The 22,158-nt window shown below is 40.2% G+C and overlaps 1 protein-coding gene across 2 annotated transcripts in view; it reads right to left on the bottom strand.

The window, feature by feature from the left end:
- Window positions 1-22,158, bottom strand: part of LOC124777778 — a 73,188-nt gene that overhangs the window by 34,411 nt on the left and 16,619 nt on the right. For both annotated transcript variants that reach the window (XM_047253286.1, XM_047253287.1), the window contains exons 2-3: window positions 21,111-21,402; window positions 1,711-1,947 (exon numbers count right to left, since the gene is read on the bottom strand). In XM_047253286.1, coding sequence (XP_047109242.1) covers window positions 1,711-1,947; window positions 21,111-21,402 — 529 coding nt within the window. The remainder of the gene's footprint in view (window positions 1-1,710; window positions 1,948-21,110; window positions 21,403-22,158) is intronic.

Here is a 22,158-nt window from a genome sequence, read left to right as displayed (position 1 = left end):
GCTCTGCATACCATTCCACAGCTGCATTTCAAAATTTTCACTGATTTGAAGCCCTTTGTTTGCAGGTATTTCAGGTGCAGGAGCCAGGTTAACTTCGAGTCAAATAGTACACCCAACAAATGCAAATTAAACATATAATATAGTTCCCCAGTGTGAGTTAAAATGTTGACGAGGACAGTTAAAACTGACACACAGTCTTCTATGCTAATGCCCTAAACCAGTTTTACTGGCCCAAGCTTTCAGCCTCCTTACAGACAGCTGTAGTTGCCACATATCTGTGAGATCAGACAAAGAGTAGAAGACTGAAGTCATCCACAAACAAAGAGCATTTAACAGTGCTTCTAATTCCGGAGCAGATTCCATTGATAGTGACTGCAAACAATGACACTTAAGTGCACTGCCTTTGGGGACCCCGTCTTCCTAAACAGAGCAATCAAGAAAAGCATCACCAATGTGGTATTGAAAGCTCTGATCCTCAAGGAAGGTGTGGGTAAGAAGTGCCAGATGTCTACATAATCCCCATTAATGAAATTGTCTAAGAATGTTATACCCCGTATCACTTTCTCCAGTAGGATTGTCAAGGGCGCAATGCTAGGGCACAAAACTGCACAGCGAGTGGGACAGGTGACATTGAGGAGTCGCACGAGGCAGCAGTTGACCATGCACTAAGGAAACTTACCCACAAAACTGGTGAGGGCTACACTTCAGTAAATATTAGGATCGGTATGACCCCTGCCTGGTTTCTGTAATAGAGTTACTATTGCCTCCTTTTAAGTAATGAGGTACTACCCATCAAACCGGATCTGGCTGATACAAGGTAGGAGTTTGCCTTTGGCTCCATGGCAGATGCTGGAGCATGGCATAATGAATCTGATCCCATGCTGGAGCATGGCATAATGAATCTGATCCCATGCTGGATCAGTGTTTCTGGCCACAGACAGACCCGATTCCAATTCCCACATGGAGAATGGACAATTATAGGTCACCTCACTACACAAGAAGACGGAAAACCTGGAGTGCAGGGGTTTGTCTGGATAAAGTAGTGACTATAAAAAAGTGTTCAGCTAAAACCTGAGCCATGTCTTCAGTCATGTCCCCCAAAACCCCATTTCTCCACAAGCCCGAAAGCGGAGGTGTACTGCCCTCAGTTGACATCTGCCTTATTGAGTTCCAAACTTGCACAGTGGAAGTGGACTCATAAATGGAAGTTGCAGATTCCTTCCAGGAGTTCCACTTCATTTCTTTTTTATCACTTGTCTCACATCCCCAATGGCACAAACGTTTTCTGTAGATGCATAGAGTTTGAATTTCCGCAAAGCTGCATGCCTGTTTGTAATTGCTGAGTAATATTCATCATTTCACTAAGCAACAGGCTGGTGTCAGAGGTTGTTGCTAGACTGGTGAATAGATAAATTGTTGATGTTTTTCCCACAATGTAAATTTTACTTTACACGAAAACAAAACATTAATATTGGTTGACGTACCTCCTGTCAAGCACTGTACAAAATATGATAATTCCTGTAGCTGTTTCCATCCCCTATAAGACAATTTCACTATACTACCAACTATCTACCAGGATCAGCAAGGGAAAGCATACCAAAGATATGTGCCTGTTGAATGGATCACTAGCAGTGAAATTTGAATGGGAAAATTTGTGGTAACCATGTTACAAGACTATGTTAAAGTACTGTGTTTTAGTCAATTACGTACAAAGGAATCTTCTAACACTTCACGTCTGTACTGTTGCAGCTGTTTGAGGTATGACTGGTGTCTAGCATTTAGTATATTTTTTGCAATTTGCACTCTCTTCTTTGCTAGCTGCAACAGCTGTAAAGATGTTGTTGGCCGAAGGACTGATGTACTGGAAGCAGAAAAACCCAGACTGTGTTTTCGTATGTTGACTCCCAATCCATTTCGCCACCCCATACGCTGCACAAAAGTTGGTTTCTAAAACAAACATAATGACAGTGAGTACACTATGCACTGCAATTTATGAAATATTGGCTTTGCATATGTTTACTATAATCTGAAATTCACTGCAATGAAATTGAGATACAGAAGCTTAGTGTAAACTAGACAGTATTTGAACACCACAAATCCAAAAAGCTTATCAATTTTAGAAAATATTTACGGAAAATCCACCCTTAGAACTAGTCAGTGCAACATGTGTCTCAAGATATAAGCAAGAAATAATGTTGAAAACTAGAGATGAGTTAATGTAATATGTTTAAAAAATATGCATTCGGAATAACTCATATCCACACAAAAGTACAATGGTCATACAGAAATTAAATATTATTATTCGAAGGAAAAAAACCATAATTACAGAAAAAGGTTAATCTGTGGACCACCACAATGCCTGCACTGATCATTTCACACCTCTTGCTTTGAATGGCCCATCACAGTTTATGCAGTGTTTCATGGTAATGATCAACATTCATTTTTTCGCCTCTGGGGATGAGGTCAATGAGCAGAATGCCCTACCTGTCCTAAATCACTGTGCAAGTCCCTTTCTGCACGGACACAGTCTTTTAGAACTTTGCCTGGAGCGGTGAGGGCTGTGGCTAGGTAGACCAGTCCTCCTGAAATCCCTTAGCTTCAAGAGCACATATTTGTCACTAATTCTTCATTGATTGAAACTATTTACATGAAACACTTAAGACTATATGATGATAGCTATCAAACTTTTTAGTTTATTTACAGTTTCACGATTGAGATAACCATGTTTTCATTCTAATGGGGAGATGAAACAGGGAGAGGCAGGTTAAGTTGTAATCAACCAGAGAGAGAGGAACGAGGAACACACACACACACACACACACACACACACACACACACACACACACACAGGATTCCAGAGCATCCATTCTCTGCTTTTGAATGCAATCATCATCTACCTGAAAAACAGAAATTTTGCTATAAATGCAAATTCTGCCTCAAAATGGGAATACAAAAAATTACCTAATAAGATACTATTTCATAGCAAACTGTTCCAGGTGAAATATTTGAACAGAGACAGTTTGAAATAGCTTTATTTTCTGCTCATAAATATATTTAAAATGTAAGTAATTTTCAGTTACTGGCATTGCACATCATCCGATGAAGTCCAGTTTGAAAAGGTAACTTGGGTAAGACAGTGTTTGCAAGATACGAAGTGCACAAACGCAACAACGTGTAAGTGCAATCAAGGCTCTGGTACCACACCAATTGTGGGATCTGCATAACATACACACTGTATAATGCAAATCAGTACTCTGCAGTGGAACATAAGATCTTAGAACAAAGAAACATGTATCTTTGTCTGCTAGCTAAAGCCAAAGAGTTGGTGTCGAGTGGATGCATTTAACACAGCTGTTTTAGGAAGTAGCTATTTTGAACTGCAATTTAGTCAAACTACGCGACGTATGTGATGGTTCTTTACCATGATATCAGGTGGCAAAGTAGAGACTGATCAAGAGGTACGACTTCCTATTTTTCAATCTTGCTCATCTTGTTACTTCACCACACTCGCCAGTTTCTCCTGACCAAACTTCATTTCACAAAGCGCTGCAGTTACTGCTGGAAGTGAAGAGTACAAACCCAACAGCCAATTCTTGAAATAAATACAAGGCTTCTCAGAAACAATTTATCATATATTGTACTCTTGTTTGAAATGACCAAGAATTACAAATTTGCTTCAATTGCAATTACACTGATAAGGAGTAATTTGAAAAATGGCTGGTCTTATTTAAAATATTCCAACTGACTGAGCCTATAACAAGTTTTCTCTTGTTCCCATGACATCATAGGCACTATCATGATCGCTCTTCCTCTGTGATTCGCACAATATCTCCGAGGCAGGACCTGATGGCACAGAATAAACTGCCCAACCAGCAGGTACCGTGCATGTTGCACAATGTTCAGCATTGTTCCAGCTTGCATATATGCTGTGTCCACCCATTTCATAATACATGTGCATAAATGAAACATACATCCAAAGAGTAGGTTACTCTAATTAATTGTCAAAATAAACTTGATAGTGGAGATCACCATTTACCCTTCTGAAAAATGCTTCTGCAACTCATCATTTCACTGAAGTGATATGTAACACTACAGATTTCTCCCCTTAGATGAATGATGTCGCTGCTGTGAAACACTAACCAAACCACAAATACTCGAAGTTCCAAAACTAGTTTTAACCTTTTTATCTACAACTATCAATATCTTGCATCTATTTGATGTGCAACAAATATTCTTTATTATATTTGATAACTGTGAAATGCCACACACAATACATTGTAAACTATCAATCACAGGCATGTACTTTCAATCACAGGCATGTACTTACCTCAATTTCACTTTGACTACTTTTTTTAACAGTACTGCCTCATCCTCATTCTTTTACTATGGATATGGGAGCTCAGATAAGCAATATTTATTACCCCTATTGCATCTAATCAAATCAGGCTTTTCTAGACGTACTGTTGTTGTTGTTGTTGTTGTTGTGGTCTTCAGTCCTGAGACTGGTTTGATGCAGCTCTCCATGCCACTCTATCCTGTGCAAGCTTTTTCATCTCCCAGTACCTACTGCAACCTACATCCTTCTGAATCTGCTTAGTGTATTCATCTCTTGGTCTCCCTCTACGATTTTTACCCTCCACGCTGCCCTCCAATACTAAATTGGTGATCCCTTGATGCCTCAGAACATGTCCTACCAACCGATCCCTTCTTCTGGTCAAGTTGTGCCACAAACTTCTCTTCTCCCCAATCCTATTCAATACTTCCTCATTAGTTATGTGATCTACCCATCTAATCTTCAGCATTCTTCTGTAGCACCACATTTCGAAAGCTTCTATTCTCTTCTTGTCCAAACTATTTATCGTCCATGTTTCACTTCCATACATGGCTACACTCCATACGAATACTTTCAGAAATGACTTCCTGACACTTAAATCAATACTGGATGTTAACAAATTTCTCTTCTTCAGAAACGCTTTCCTTGCCATTGCCAGCCTACATTTTATATCCTCTCTACTTCTACCATCATCAGTTATTTTGCTCCCCAAATAGCAAAACTCCTTTACTACTTTAAGTGCCTCATTTCCTAATCTAATTCCCTCAGCATCACCCGACTTAATTAGACTACATTCCATTATCCTTGTTTTGCTTTTGTTGATGTTCATCTTATATCCTCCTTTCAAGACACTGTCCATTCCATTCAATTGCTCTTCCAAGTCCTTTGCTGTCTCTGACAGAATTACAATGTCATCGGCGAACCTCAAGGTTTTTATTTCCTCTCCATGGATTTTAATACCTACTCCGAATTTTTCTTTTGTTTCCTTTACTGCTTGCTCAATATACAGATTGAGCAACATCGGGGACAGGCTACAACCCTGTCTTACTCCCTTCCCAACCACTGCTTCCTTTTCATGTCCCTCGACTCATATAATCGCCATCTGGTTTCTGTACAAATTGTAAATAGCCTTTCGCTCCCTGTATTTTACCCCTGCCACCTTCAGAATTTGAAAGAGAGTATTCCAGTCAACATTGTCAAAAGCTTTCTCTAAGTCTACAAATGCTAGAAACGTAGGTTTGCCTTTCCTTAATCTTTCTTCTAAGATAAGTCGTAAGGTCAGTATTGCCTCACGTGTTCCAGTGTTTCTACGGAATCCAAACTGATCTTCCCCGAGGTTGGCTTCTACTAGTTTTTCCATTCGTTTGTAAAGAATTCGTGTTAGTATTTTGCAGCTGTGACTTATTAAGCTGATAGTTCGGTAATTTTCACATCTGTCAACACCTGCTTTCTTTGGGATTGGAATTATTATATTCTTCTTGAAGTCTGAGGGTATTTCGCCTGTTTCATACATCTTGCTCACCAGATGGTAGAGTTTTGTCAGGACTGGCTCTCCCACGGTTGTCAGTAGTTCCAATGGAATATTGTCTACTCCGGGGGCCTTGTTTCGACTCAGGTCTTTCAGCGCTCTGTCAAACTCTTCACGCAGTATTGTATCTCCCATTTCATCTTCATCTACATCCTCTTCCATTTCCATAATATTGTCCTCAAGTACATCGCCCTTGTATAGACCCTCTATATACTCCTTCCACCTTTCTGCTTTCCCTTCTTTGCTTCGAACTGGGTTTCCATCTGAGCTCTTGATATTCATATCAGTCGTTCTCTTATCTCCAAAGGTCTCTTTAATTTTCCTGTAGGCGGTATCTATCTTACCCCTAGTGAGATAGGCCTCTACATCCTTACATTTGTCCTCTAGCCATTCCTGCTTAGCCATTTTGCACTTCCTGTCGATCTCATTTTTGAGACGTTTGTATTCCTTTTTGCCTGTTTCACTTACTGCATTTTTATATTTTCTCCTTTCATCAATTAAATTCAATATTTCTTCTGTTACCCAAGGATTTCTACTAGCCCTCGTCTTTTTACCTACTTGATCCTCTGCTGCCTTCACTACTTCGTCCCTCAAAGCTACCCATTCTTCTTCTACTGTATTTATTTCCCCCATTCCTGTCAATTGCTCCCTTATGCTCTCCCTGAATCTCTGTACAACCTCTGGTTCTTTCAGTTTATCCAGGTCCCATCTCCTTAAATTCCCATCTTTTTGCAGTTTCTTCAGTTTTAATCTACAGGTCATAACCAATAGATTGTGGTCAGAGTCCACATCTGCCCCTGGAAATGTCTTACAATTTAAAACCTGGTTCCTAAATCTCTGTCTTACCATTATATAATCTATCTGATACCTTTTAGTATCTCCAGGGTTCTTCCATGTATACAACCTTCTTTCATGATTCTTAAACCAAGTGTTAGTTATGATTATGTTGTGCTCTGTGCAAAATTCTACCAGGCGGCTTCCTCTTTCATTTCTGTCCCCCAATCCATATTCACCTACTATGTTTCCTTCTCTCCCTTTTCCTACACTCGAATTCCAGTCACCCATGACTATTAAATTTTCGTCTCCCTTCACAATCTGAATAATTTCTTTTATTTCATCATACATTTCTTCAATTTCTTCGTCATCTGCAGAGCTAGTTGGCATATAAACTTGTACCACTGTAGTAGGTGTGGGCTTCGTATCTATCTTGGCCACAATAATGCGTTCACTATGCTGTTTGTAGTAGCTTACCCGTATTCCTATTTTCCTATTCATTATTAAACCTACTCCTGCATTCCCCCTATTTGATTTTGTGTTTATAACCCTGTAGTCACCTGACCAGAAGTCTTGTTCCTCCTGCCACCGAACTTCACTAATTCCCACTATATCTAACTTCAACCTATCCATTTCCCTTTTTAAATTTTCTAACCTACCTGCCCGATTAAGGGATCTGACATTCCACGCTCCGATCCGTAGAACGCCAGTTTTCTTTCTCCTGATATCGACATCCTCTTGAGTAGTCCCCGCCCGGAGATCCGAATGGGGGACTATTTTACCTCCGGAATATTTTACCCAAGAGGACGCCATCATCATGTAATCATACAGTAAAGCTGCATGCCCTCGGGAAAAATTACGGCTGTAGTTTCCCCTTGCTTTCAGCCGTTCGCAGTACCAGCACAGCAAGGCCGTTTTGGTTATTGTTACAAGGCCAGATCAGTCAATCATCCAGACTGTTGCCCTTGCAACTACTGAAAAGGCTGCTGCCCCTCTTCAGGAACCACACGTTTGTCCGGCCTCTCAACAGATACCCCTCCGTTGTGGTTGCACCTACGGTACGGCTATCTGTATCGCTGAGGCACGCAAGCCTCCCCACCAACGGCAAGGTCCATGGTTCATGGGGGGGGGACGTACTGTTAACACTTTGAAAAGGCACTGGATGTGTGGTGCACCATGGGTAAGGAAACCGAGAGTCCTTTAGGAAGAGTACATGAAACTCTCCAAAACTTATAGAGCGATACTGGGATATTGCCCTGTGTAGGTGTTACATCTCTTGTTATGAGGCCAGTTTCCTCACCAAACACCTTAAGCAATCAGACTGCCACTGAACCAGAGGAGTTACCTGTTTTGAACAATTAACAAGCAGTTGTTGTTGGGCATTCTATAATCAGATAGCTATCTCTACAATAATGAAGGATAGCATGCAAAACTCTGACAAGAAACCCATGTAAATTCCACATCTTTGCTATTTTGGAGAAGTTTTGAAACTGACAGAACTAACTGATGTCAAGATACACCTCTTTCCACAGAAAGATTATCCTCAAATAATATTTTAATTTTCCACAGTGATAGTGTTCCTATTTGTGTACTTTCCTTTTTCTCTCATGTAAAGGTCACCTTTTTTTTCTAGGTCCATCTCTTTCCATCACACCATACTTTCATACAGGTTAGGGTACAATATCCTGCTAATAGAATTTACAAATCTACCTTCTCAATTTTACACATATCGAGGTAACTTACTCGTACCGTAGCCCATATTCATGCCTGGATTTCAATCTGTCTTGTGAGATATGTTTTACTCCTCTTTACCTACTCATTCACTACTGTTACTCTGAATGCCCTCTTATTATATGGTTCAACAATCGTATGTGGTTACAACGGCTGTCTGCAAGGCCTTGCCTTGTGGCCAAAAGCTCAAATGTATAGCAGTCTTTTAGCTGTGTTTTCTGCAACTCTGTCTCTCTTTCATATGCGGAGTACCAATATATCCTTTCTATAATTTTGATGGTATCTATGTTATAGAGGCTTTTTTTTCTTTTTAACTTTAAGAATCTACTAAGAAAACAGCCTTAAGATGTGGAGTCACTATAATTTTGTAAGTACCTTCATAATGATGGAAAAACTTGCTTGTTTCTTTCTTTAATTGTGAACTGTGATTGAAGACTTTTGTGGTATCATCCAGAGATCGTGCGGAACACAAAAGATGGCAATGCCAATTCATACCTCAGGCATTACCGAGAGCTCACTGCAACCCATAACAACCAACGGGAGGCATAGCAGAAGAGAATGCCTCCCTCTCAGCAAAGCAACAGCCTCATGCTGAGGTCAGTCTAGTTTGAGTATGCAAGAGCTCACTCCAGTTCATCCCCTCATCTGAGGGAGTCAACATCACAGTATACGACTAATGAGTTGTTAAAGTTTCTTATGAATATGTACTTTGGTAAATGTTGAACATAATACCTCAAGAAAACAGTTTGCTACTCTGTGCACCAAGTGATGCTTTCACAGTCATTGGCAGTTTTAAATTATCAAGAAATCCCTCTGACAAAAACTTGTGTCAAAGTTAAATAAACCTTTTATTCATTTATTAAAATTATTTAATTTTATAGATGAAAAATCTACTCACCAAATGGTCGCAGAACATGCACATAAAAGACTGTTGCGATTGGTAAGCTCTCTGAGCCAGTGGCCCCTTCTTCAGGCAGAAGAATTGAAGGGAAAGGAAGATGGGTGAAGAAAAAGGACTGTAGAGGAGCAGGGGTGGATTTTGGGAAAGTCACCCAGAACCGTGGGTCAGGGGATACTTACCATATGTGATGAGAAGGGAAGACTAAGTGTTGGGGACTGCATCAGATGAGATTTGAAAACGTGAGAGCTTAAAGGTGGAAGACAGGGATTACTACTAAAACATTTTTCACAAGTTAATAAGAGTGAGAAGCTAAGTGCATTGTACACAACAGAGGAGGGAACAGGTGGTGGAAAATAGATGGGAAAGACAATGAAAGATGCAGAAAACTAAAACAGAGTGAAGCAAAGAGTTGTTACAGAGAAGAAAAGCTGAGACGGAAGAAATTATCGTACATTAAGCACAGGTGCTAGTTCCCATCTGCGGAGTTCTGAGAAAATCATGTCTGGGGGAAGAATCCAGATGATGCGTATGGTGAAACAGGTGTCGAGGTCACAAATGTCATGTTGTAGAGCATGCTCTGCAACAGGATGTTGCAAGTTGCCAGTATATACTCTCTGCCTATGCCCAGTCATCTTAATTGATAAATTGGTGGTAGTCATTCCAATGTAGACGGCTGATAAGTGTTTACATAATAGATGGTATATGACGTGTCGTTTCACAGGTGACTCTCCCTTTGATAATATATGTTTTGCCAGTTACACGACTATTATAGGTGGTGGTAGGAGGGTGCATAGGGCAAGTCTTGCAGTGGGCACGGTCATGAGATAGGAGCCATAGGGTAGGGAGATGGGTGCAGAAAGAGTATGTGGTCGGGCAAGAATACTGCGGAGACTGGGAGGGCAACAGAAAGCTATTCTAGGTGTGGAGAGCAAAATTTTTGACAGAATGGATCTCATTTCAAGGCATAATTTTAGGAAGTCATGGCCCTGTCGAAGTAGCTGATTAACACACTCCAGACCAGGATAATACTGAGTCGCCAATGGTGTGCTCCAAAGCTGTTTTGTGGAGGGATCAGCAGTACCAGGATTGGAAGTGATGGCCCGGGAAATCTGCTTTTTAACTAGGCTGGTGGGGTAATTATGAGCAGTGAAGGCTGATGTGAGAATGGTGATGTATTGCTGTAAAGAGTTTGCATCTGAACAAATATGTTTGCCTCAGAAGCCACGGCTGTATGTCAGGGAACGTGTGGCATGGAAAGGATGGCAACTATCAAAATGTAGGTACTTATGTTTGTTGGTAGGTTCAATGTGGACAGAAGTGTGTAGCTGGCCTTCAGAATAGGACCATGTGAAATTTAACTGAGAGAAGGTATTAAGAGGTTCCAGGAATTTTATCAGGTCAGCCTCACCATGAGCCCATATGGTAAAGATGTCATCAATGTACCTAAACCAAACCAGGGGCTGAAGACTTGTGGATCTCGATAAGCCCCTTCCAAGCTACCCATGAAAGGTTGGCATAGGAAGGAGCCACCCTGGTTCCCATGGCTGTACCCCTGATCTGTTTCTATGTCTGCCCCTTAAAGGTGAAGTAGTAGTTGGCAGTATAGAGCTGATTAAGGTGAGTAGGAGGGTTGTTACAGGTTTGGAAGCGGGTGGGCACTGACTGAGAAATGTTCTGCAGCAGACAGACGATGTATGTAGGGGATGTTGGTATAGAGGGAGGCGACATCAATGGTGACAAGCAAGGTATGTGGTGGGACTGGGATGGGCACAGATTTCAGACGATCTAGGACAGTTGGTATCTTTGATGTAGGAAGAGAGTTTTTGTACTATGGGTTGCAGGTGTTGATAAACTAAGGCAGATATACGTTCAGTTGGTGCTTTGAATCCAGCAACTATAGGATGGCCATCATGACTGGGTTTGTGGATCTTAGGAAGAAGGTAAGTGGTGGGGGTGCATGGTTTGGGTGGGGTGAGAAGTTCTATGGATTGAGGTGGTAGTACTTGTGAAGGGAATGAGGTGTTAAGGAGGGTCTACAGGTCAGTTTGAATCACATGGATGGGATCTTGATGGCAGACACTGTATGTAGGTGTCAGACAGCTTGTGTAGACCTTCACAAACATACCCCTTTCGGTCAAGTACTACAGTTTAGATCCTTTGTCTGCTGGGAGTATAACGATGGAGTCATCAACTTTTAGAAAAAGTAGATCCTGGAGTTCTGCAGAGAACAAGTTAGGGTCATGTTGTAGGAACCTGAGGAAGGGTTGTGAGGCAATGCTGGATGTGAGGAATTCTTGGAAGGGATGATTTTGAGGTAGTGGTGGTGGATCAAATTGGGATCATGGTCTGAACTGTCCAAGGCAGGGTTCAATGTCAGGTTTGCAGTTTGAAAGGTTTTGGGGTTGGGTTGCAAAGTGATATTTCCAATGGATATTATGTATGAAGGAATGGAGGTTCTTCACTAAAGCAGCATGATCAAATGCAGGTTTAGGGCTGAAAGTGAGGTCCTTAGATAATACAGATAATTCAGGAGGGGAGAGTGCTTTAGATGAGAGGTTAAGGACACTGTACTGTTGTGACTAGTCCTTGGGCTTATGTGTTCACGAAAGCAGCACAATTAAATGCTCGTTTAGGGCTGAAAATGAGTCCCTTTGAAAGTACAGATAATTCAGGGGGTGAGTGCTTTAGACAAGAGGTCGAGAACACTGTACTAATGTGACTGGTTTTTGTGCTAGTGTGTTGTTATTGGTCTGGAAGGTGGTGGAAAATGCTGGATGTTCAGGAGATTGGTCAAGATTTTTGCCACCCACTTGGCCTTAATTTCTGTTAATTTCTTTTGTCTCTTCAGTTCTTCACAGCAGCTAATCCTTTCTTCACACCCTCTTAATTTTTTTTTTGCATTTTTCATTTCTCTATTTTTTGCCGTCTCCCTCCTGCCTCTATCACATACAATGCACTTAGCTTTTTGCTCTTATTAAATTGTGCTTTATGTTCTAGCAGTTCTCTCTGTCTGTCATATTACCTAATCTTCCACTATTAATGTCTCAGCTTTTCTAATCGTGTCTGATGCAGCCTTCAACAATCAGTCCCTCCTTCTCATCTTGTCTGGTAAGTCTCCTGACCTGGGGTTCTGGGTGGCTTTTCTGAACTCTACCCATTTCCCTAAACCTCACCAGTCCTTTTCCTTCACCCCTCTTCCTTCCCCTTCAACCTTCCTGCCAGGAGGAGGAGCCACTGGCTCCGAAAGCTAGCAAATTTTAATACCTCTTACATGTGTGTGTTCTTGTGCTGTCACTTGGTGAGTAGACTTTTTATCTATTCAATTACTTATATTTTTTAATGTATTTTGTTGATATATTAACCTGTGTGGCCATCACTCCTTCTCATGTAACCCTCTCATCAATCTGTGTTCAAACTATCATCTGTTTTCTACCTGATGTGCTAGTTCGCATGTTTAATTATCTGTACCAGCTAAATTAGCCAACATCTGGCCCCTAAATCTTTTCAAGTAGTGATTTCCATGAACATAGGTGGGTTCATTGTTCTTTACATAATTGTTTCATGTTATTGTGGCCTTTTTTTGCCAGACCGCTGTGATTGACTTTTACCACCATCTCCAATTTTAAGTAACATTCCAAACACGATAGATTAAATGTTCTCCAATGGCTTTCTGTTACTGTTAGTCCAGTTTTGAAAATTTTGCCTCCTCTCAAGACTTTCCCAATCATTTTTTTCCCAATATTTTTTTTGAGTATCATAATAGGGCACTTTTCCGTTGAGATATTCTCACCTGTTCATTAGCTCTCTTTAACCCTTGTCTGTTCTAACAATTTTTATATGAATTTTTCCAATTTTTGCACTCTTTTTCCTTGCTTTCTTCTGTTTTTCTATGCTCTGCTTCTCTTCGTTGCCGCTCCCACCATCTCTAACACTCCAAACCAACCTCCCTCACAATGATGAATCCCATCACATATTACATCCATTTCTTTTGAAAACATGCATTTCCACTATTGGAAATAAGGTCCCACATGCTGTTTCTTGAAACCTGCTTGTCCCTTGGAGTGACTCCCCAAAGCCTAACATTAAAAGTCCCCATTTTTCTGATGTAATCCTACTCTACACCAGCCTCTTTTACAATTTCAAATACAGCAGTCTTTTGCACTTAGCCTGCTAATCTGTGACCTATATGTCTCATCTACCAACTTCCACTCCATCAGACTTCTCTCCTTTCAAAAATCCTGCAGTGATCTGCCTGTCATGTTCCCTTATATGGCCTCATCCACCAAGCCAATTTCAGACTGCAACAAATGCCAGACTTCACCTCAAAAAGCTATCCCACCTTCTGCCAAACTACCTCAACTGTGGTGCTTCCCTTTTTGCCCCTCTGCAGCTTCCTAAACATTCAAACCATCATCCACCACTCCTCTCCTACAAGCCAAGCTTGGCCTTCACCACTGTCTCCCAGACCAATAACTCATGCAGTGTTCTCAACTTCTCGTCTAAAGCACTCTCACCACTTTAATAATCTGCATGGGTCTCATTTTCAGCCCTAAACATCCATGTAATTGTGCTGTGTGAAGGACCTACTTTCCTTCACAAGTAATGACAACTGGAAATATCATTTGTGGCCAAATCCCTAAACCATTCCAATAGCAAATCTGGCACTGAACCCTACCTTTAACAATTCCAACCACAGTCCCAACTTCATCCACCACCACTACCTCAAAATCATCCCTTCCAAGAATTCCTCACATCCTGCATTGCTTCATGACCCTAATCCATCCTCTGCACAACTCCAGGCTCTTTGTTCCCTAAAAACTGATGGCTCCATCACTACCATCACAGCAGACAAGTGATCTACCACTATGGCACTTGAGCGACAGGATCTCTATGCCAGCTGTCTGGCACCTCTACATACAGCACCTGCCATCAAGACCCCATCCTCTTGATTCCTTAAAACCTCAGATTCCTCACAAGGACTAACACCCCCAGACGATAGACCCCCCCCCCCCTTTTACCTTCTTCCTAAGACCCACAGACACAATCATCCTGGCCATCCCATAGTTGCTGGCCTTAAAGCAACCACCACTTTTATATCTGCCATAGTCGATCAACACTTGCAACCCATAGTTCAAAGACTTCCCTCTTATATCAAAAACACCAATCATTTCCTATATCACCTGAAATCTGTGTCCATCCCACTCCCACCACACGACTTGCTTGTCACCAGTGATGCCACCTTTCTCTGTACCATGTACATGGTCGGTCTGCTGCTGAACATTACCTCAGACAGCACTCACCTCACTCTAAACCTATGACATCCTTCCTGCTCACCATAATCTAGTTTATACTTACCAACAACTGCTTCACCTTTGAGGGGCAAACATACAAACAGATCAGAGGTACAGCCATGGGAACCAGGATGGCTCATCCCTACACCAACCTTTCATAGGTCACTTGGAGGGGCTTTCCTGGTATCCATAAGCTTTCAGCCCTTGGTTTGTTTTAGATCAACTGATTGACATCTTTGCCACATGGACTCATGGTGAGGCTGACCTTTTAAAATTCCTGGAATCTCTAAATATATTCACCCAATTAAATTTCACATGGTCCTATTCCAAATCCCATGCTATTTTCCTTAACACTGGTCTCATCTTTACCGTAACATTTTGACGGTTGCCATCGTTTCCATGTCAAACGTTCCCTTCATACAGCCTTGGAATTCAAGGCAAAAGTATTTGTTCAGATGTAGACACTTTACTGCACAACACAGCTGTTCTCACCTCAGCCTTCTCCATACATAATTACGCCACCGCCACCAGCCTAGTTCAAAAGCAGATTTCCTGGGCCATCACATCCAATCTGGGCACTGCTGATCCCTCCAAAAAACCTTTTGAGTACACCTCTGGTCACTCAGTACTATCATGGTCTTGAACGTATTAATCAGGTACTTCAACAAGGCTATGACTTCCTAAAAATCATGCTCTGAAATGAGGTCCATTCTGTCATAGAATCTACCAACCATATACCAGCTGTTATGTAAACACTGTGCGGCCTTTTATATCGGCATGACTTCCATAAAGTCATCAATTAGGACAAAAGGGCGTAGACCGAGTTTGCATGCTGGCATTGCACAATATTGTGTTGCAGAGCATGTTCTACAACATGACAGTCGTGACCTTGGTGCCTGTTTCACCACACATGCTATCTATCTGGATTCTTCCCCAGACATCACTTTCTCAGAACTCTGCAGGTGGTAACTGGTGCTTCAACATGTCCTCGGTCCTTGCCTCACACCTGCCTTTCTCTTAGGCAATGGAGACACAGAACCACAAGAGCCCAAAGCAAAGGAACAAAGTTTTGAGAAAAATAGATGTCTGTGAAAATTAACCATTAAAAACAAAAATAAAAGCAACACGATCTCCAAATATATAAGAAACACAACTCTGCCCTTTGGTGAATGACAAAAAAAAATTTATCTGCTGCTGTTAAATCATGTAATGGTTTAGGAATCTCTGGATACGATGAATAATTTATCTATCCATTATTTTCTTTAACATTTTGACCAAAGTCACAACTTATTAATATCATTTTTACTTCTCTACCTAGATTTCTAGAATAATATAATTGTCATAGCATACTCTTCCATATACCAAAATGTCCATACCCCGAATCTTATCCTCTACTAAGATTCAGTACACACAGTCTCCGAAATAATTTATCCACTCCGAAGAACCAGTTCTTTTTATCCTCTACTAACATCATCTGTCCACAAATTTATTACTTTTCCCAAATATTCATCAGTTTTCAGCCCATCTTTTATTTTCTGCAGTTTGCTAACAATACACAGTGACACAAATTCATCTTAACAATATTCTCGCTATTCTTCCCCAACAATAAACAAATAACTGTAGATAATGCCACTGACTCAGGTAAGTACATAAATTCATAAAATCTTAACCCACATTGAAAATTAAATCAAAATGTTTCTACTTCAGATACAGATTTTCAAGAGGCACACAACATGAGGCATGCCCTATGGTATCCCCGGCATGAAGTAACTGAACCGGCTCCGGGATTTGAGCAATATACACATCTTAAATTTAGGCTTCTGACTCTTTCACCAAACAGTACACTTCTCTTCAGCACCAGCAGATAAAGTAGCATGCCTAAAATTACACAGCATATATTGCTTATAAACCTTACTGCTTCCACAGATAAGAAGTAGTGTAACAGCTTACATAATACGCTTTCACTTTCATGGAATAATGCTCCATTCAAATAAATATTCTCCATCAAATACTTCTTTTTTTTTTTTTAAAAAAAAAAAAAAAAAAAGAAGTGACACACTCAATGTGCTTTGGTACATCCGCTCATATCCCATTCTCCAATAAACCTGTGCTTAAGGCTTTAATCTTCATCAGCATACTCATTACAGTTAAAGTACCTTTCAAAGCTAGGTTTCCGTCCACAGGGTACTTCAGTAAACTTTCAGGAACACACAAATATTTGCTTGAAATCTACTTCTTAAGAATTTGTTATGTCATAAACTTCTGTCATTAGGGTGCCAATAGTTTCTTCCAATCCTCCCTCACTATCTGTGCCAGTGTATCATAGCTTAATTATGTACCTCCTCGAGTTTCCTTCCTTAGCTGAAGTCAACTCATCCCAAATTTTTGGTAGTTCACTCTCTGTTCTACCTGTTTCTGCATTAGAATGAGCTGTATCTACAGACAGTTCACTCTTATGTCTTACTTTATTACAGACTATGTCAACTACTGGCACATCCAAACTAACAAGTGTGTAGTCTGAAATGCCAACACTCTCAACATTACTTGATTGCCTGAGATTTGTACATGTATTGTGTTAAATGCCTGCCCAGTTAATTCTTTTAATTGTTTCAATTCCTTGTTCGCATCTCTAAATTGCTCATTCACTTCATTTTGAACTAAACTGCAATGTTCCAAATTTCCAAATTTAGCTCCTCAGTGAGGTAGAAAGTTTTGTCTGTAACTGCAATACGTTACTGTGGATCTCTCGCTTTTCCTAACATGGCTCACTGATAGGCTGTTTGAGTTTGGCATTTGTGCAAGTTTCTTTTTTGTTTTTTTAATCTCATGTTTTAATTTGGTTTTAGTGTTGTCTCCTGTCACATTTATTGCTTCTATACTAGCAGTTAGCTCCTTGTGTACTTAAATGTTCTAAACCACATAGGCACATACACAACCATTTTTCTTGTTGCCACAGACAAACAACATCTACAACAAAACATTTATTTACCTTGGTTTAATATCTTAACAAAGCTAGGTATGATGCTGTAGTACAGCCACAAACTCTGGTTGCAAAATCACTTGCAGTATGCCGCCCCCCCCCCCCCCCCAACACAAACACCACCCCCAAAAATCTTTTGGAAACTAATCAACTCACATTTTATACAGTTCATAAGAATCTGGCTATGTGTAGATGCCGACTGGAAGCCGAATCCATCTGTAGGTTGTGCTGTGTCACCAAATGTGAGTGTGCTGTTAACACTGCTGCCATTGCAGGCTGATGAGCTGCAACTGCAATCCACAACTGCTCTTGTAGATTGGTTGTAGGATTAATATGACAGAAGCCTTCTTTAATCAGTCAATATCTTCCATCTCATGGACTAGTAATTTTCCTCTCTGTTGTAATTGTAGTTAAAAACTGTTCATCGACTACCCAAACATCTTAAAAATTCTTCATTCTCAGGGTTAGTATTTGAGTCTAAACGGCAGTGTAATCTTTGCTGCTGATCTTCATAACTATTGACAACAGATATCAACTCCAGTAAATCTTTGTACTCAAAATTCATCAATTCTCTTTAATATTTCTGTTTACTATACTTGTTATTTACTATTCTTCATAACTTCTGTTTACTCCTAGCCATATTTGTTCTGGGTTGTTGTCACCAGTCACTATATGCGATGTTCTGCTGGCTTCTTACCGTGATATTGGGTAGCGAAGTAAAATTTGATGGGGAGCTATGACTTTCTATTTTTCTATCTTGTTCAGATTATTACTGCAGCACACTTGCCAACCTTCTCTGATCAAACTTCGTTTATCGAAGTGCTGCAGTTACTGCTGGAAGTTAAGAGTACAAAACCAATATCCAATTCTCAAAATAAATACAAGGCTTCACATAAACAACATTTCAATATGTAGTACTCTCATCTACAATGATCATGAATTATAAAATTGCTTCAGTATTTGGAACATCACATTTACGTCAATAAGGACTAAGTCCAGAAATGGCTTGTTTTATTCAACTGATTCCAACTGTATTTATAACAGGTTTTCTCTTGTCCATGTGATGTCACAGGCATTTCCATGGTCACTCTTCCTACATGACTCACACCACATCTCTAAGGCAGGACCCAACAACATGGAATAAACCATTCAACCAGCAGGTACCGAGGACGTGGTACGATGTTCAGTGTCATTCTGGCTTGCACATACACAATATCCATCCATTCGTAATACATGCACATCTATGAAACATGCATCCAAATAGTAGGTTATAATAATTCATTATGAAAATAAATTTTTATAGTGGCAATTATCATCTGTTTTTGGTTCGAAAAATGCCTGTGCAACAAACCTCTTCACCAAAGTTATGTGTTACTCTACAACATCTCATTTTTGATACTGCCAACCTTAGCAAGCAATTCCCTGGTAACTGTTACCAGGTGCTTTGTGTTGTGCATTACTTGATATTTTAAATGATTAATGGAAAATCTCATATAAAGATGTGAAACAAATACTAACAAAGAGATAGAGGGGCTGGCCAGTACTTACCTCAGCTCAGTACAGCCGATAGATACACATAAAACAGAACTGAAAATTTACATTCCTAGCTTTCGGAACAAATGTTCCTTCATCAGGGAGGAGAGAGGGGAAAGAAAGGGAAGAAGGGAAAGGAAAATGCCTTTCCCTTCTTCCCTTTCTTTCCCCTCTCTCCTCCCTGATGAAGGAACATTTGTTCCGAAAGCTAGGAATGTAAATTTTCAGTTCTGTTTTATGTGTATCTATCGGCTGTGCTGAGCTGAGGTAAGTACTGGCCAGCCCCTCTATCTCTTTGTTAGTATTTGTTTTACTTGATATTTTCTTATTTTTAATTTAGTGAAGAGACTAATCCTGGTCCATCACGGAGTCTGATCATGATCCTCACAATACCAGAAGAGACTGACAATGATCACTATGACCATGTTCCAGCTTTGCCTTCACAGAAATACATTACATTATTGTAGGCTGGCTGCCCTGAGACTGGGAGGTGGGGCTTATTTCCAAGCGTTGTTCCTCGCCCCCTCTGGCAATCTCAATGCTACCTTTGCTCATGTTTGCTGCCAATTGCCAGTTTATAATGTTTGTGTTCTGCACTATAGTGATCAGAAAACAAAACCTGTCAAAATATTGTGTCAGCATCTAAATTCTTCCCGACATGCGAACAAAGTTATTTTTGGTTCTATTTCTATGCTAAGTGTCTTATCATTTTCATCTGTAGCACTGGACAGTATGGGTTGCACGACTATGAGTGCCTACAAAAGGTTGACATTCATATTCTGCAGAGTTTGTAATTATCAAACTGGTTGGGAAAAGAAAAAAAAGTCAAAAAACACCTTCAACCAGAAAAGCATTCAGTTCACTGGCAGGAAAATGCTGTCATTTCTCATCTGATACAATCACTTGTTGAAAGCTTAAATAGAGCCGAAAGTAGTAAACTAACAAAGACCATTAAAAAAAAGCACTGTTGTAGTTTTCGTAAAAGCAAAATTTACAAAGCTCCACAATCACCAATTTTTTGTAATAATCAATTTTAAAGCACTAAGGCTTTATCTTCAGGCATGTAGTGTCACATCCTCTTAAATTTGTATGTCCCCCTCTTTCAAACACAAAGAAAATTAGATGTGAATTTTACAAATATAAATGAAAACTATTTCATAAATAATTGCTTCATTTTCAGGTCTGTAGTGATCACGGTCTTGGGATTCCTCATGGCAAAAAAGTTTTCCCATTTGTTGTATTGGTCACTATATGATTCACAACGTTCAGAATTTAGGCGTAGATGAATATTTCTATTCCTCTTTCATGGCAGTGGAAGGCAGTTCCAGACACCGAAGCTGAGTCAAAGTGATTTGCTAGTTCTTCAATAATTATGGTGGGGTCAAACTGAGTTATGTTTAGTCACAAATGATATCACAGTAGAGGTGCGTCAGAGGATATGTTCACTTCTCCTTGAGAGGGAAGATCAGATTTGAAGAAACAATGAATGTATGCCAATCGGTATTCTTTAAATTTCTGGATGAGATGGATTGCGACAGGTATTAGTGTGGCAGAGGAAGAACAATTTTAAAAAAGTGGCAGTGGTCACATAAATCATGAATTTTGTAATAACTAGGTATGTGAAAGAAATGAGCTACAGACTGACAGAGGGATGGCACCGTGGATGCTGTATGCTGGACTGAAATCAATGGGAGACCCCGAGTTTAAACAGACAGAGTGAAATTTGAAACATACTTGTTCCAGTAGATTGCCCTATTTGCGAGTTTTTTGAAATGTCTAGCAAATGGTTGTGGGCATTACGAGGGGCTACTGAGATAGGAGGAAAGGGCAGTGAGACAGAATAGGTGACGAGTGGTAACACTAAAGAGAGCATGTGAGAGGGAGTGAAGGCTGGAGCGGTATCGTTTTCATGGTTTCAAGAGTGACAAAAAAAAAAAAAATTGTCAGTATGCAGTCACTAACAATACATTGTTGCCTTTATAAAGAAGCAGACATGCACCATACAGATGTATTGCAGAATGAAAATTATTTTAACTAACCTGACTGCAAAATGAATAATTTTGACGCAGCAGACTTCTGCCCCGGGGTGGAACAAATGGTGCAGAAAGCAGCGATGGAACTGGACTGTTACTTCTGTATGAGGCCTGGCTCCTGCTTCTTGATCGTGCGGGCAGATTATCAGTTAAATGCTGCTGTCGACCTCGTTCTAGACGCCACTGCTGGCCTCTATATGTGTTGCGACTGTGACTATGACTGCGGCTGCGGCTCCTACTGCGGCCTCTCTCATCTTGTGTACATTTTCTGCTGCCATGCGGTTTAGGATGGCACAATCTGCTGGTACGGATTATGTCATCTGTTCAGGAAGATTATTAATGACTGTAAGTAAATTATTTAAATTACTTATACTATTCAATTAATTACATAATTTCTGAATTTGAAGAAATGACACACACACACACACACACACACACACACACACACACACACACACACACACACACACACAATATGGATGTCATTCTTGATAAGAAATGGAATTTCCAGCATCACATTAAATTTTTTAAAGCAGTGGTCAGCTTTGCAGAAAGTGCATGAAGCTCATAGACAGGAATATCGCTCAGACTGAAAGGTGCTTGAAGGATAGTGCTTGTAAAGTTACTCCAGGTTTTGTTAATTATTTACCAATCAACATCCCATGTATATAGAAACCTGTCTTTGGTTGCACACAGGTAATCTTGCAGAAGTACAAGAGTTACAGGTCAGAATTTTGCTGATAAACAACTACAGAAGAAGTGATGGACTTTTCCCAAACAACCCATACAGTTGGAACTAAATCATATAAATCCCTCTAAATGAAGGACACATTTTTAACAAGACATGGTCTACAATTAACAAGTTCAGGGCACAAGTTTCTGATACAGATTGGAAACCATGCCTAACCTTGTCTAGTTTAAATGTGACAAATATACTACATTTGGACAGTGTGTGGACATAAAAATCGATAATTGTGTCTGTTATAGCCCACAATGAAGAAACATGGGAGCATCTTTATACTCTTGCAAACAATGTATAAGAAATTGGATTACA

Source organism: Schistocerca piceifrons, chromosome 2 (assembly GCF_021461385.2).
Source record: "Schistocerca piceifrons isolate TAMUIC-IGC-003096 chromosome 2, iqSchPice1.1, whole genome shotgun sequence".
Taxonomy (NCBI): domain Eukaryota; kingdom Metazoa; phylum Arthropoda; class Insecta; order Orthoptera; family Acrididae; genus Schistocerca; species Schistocerca piceifrons.
Note: the sequence above shows the minus strand (reverse complement) of the source record. Positions and strands in the feature narration are given on the sequence as shown.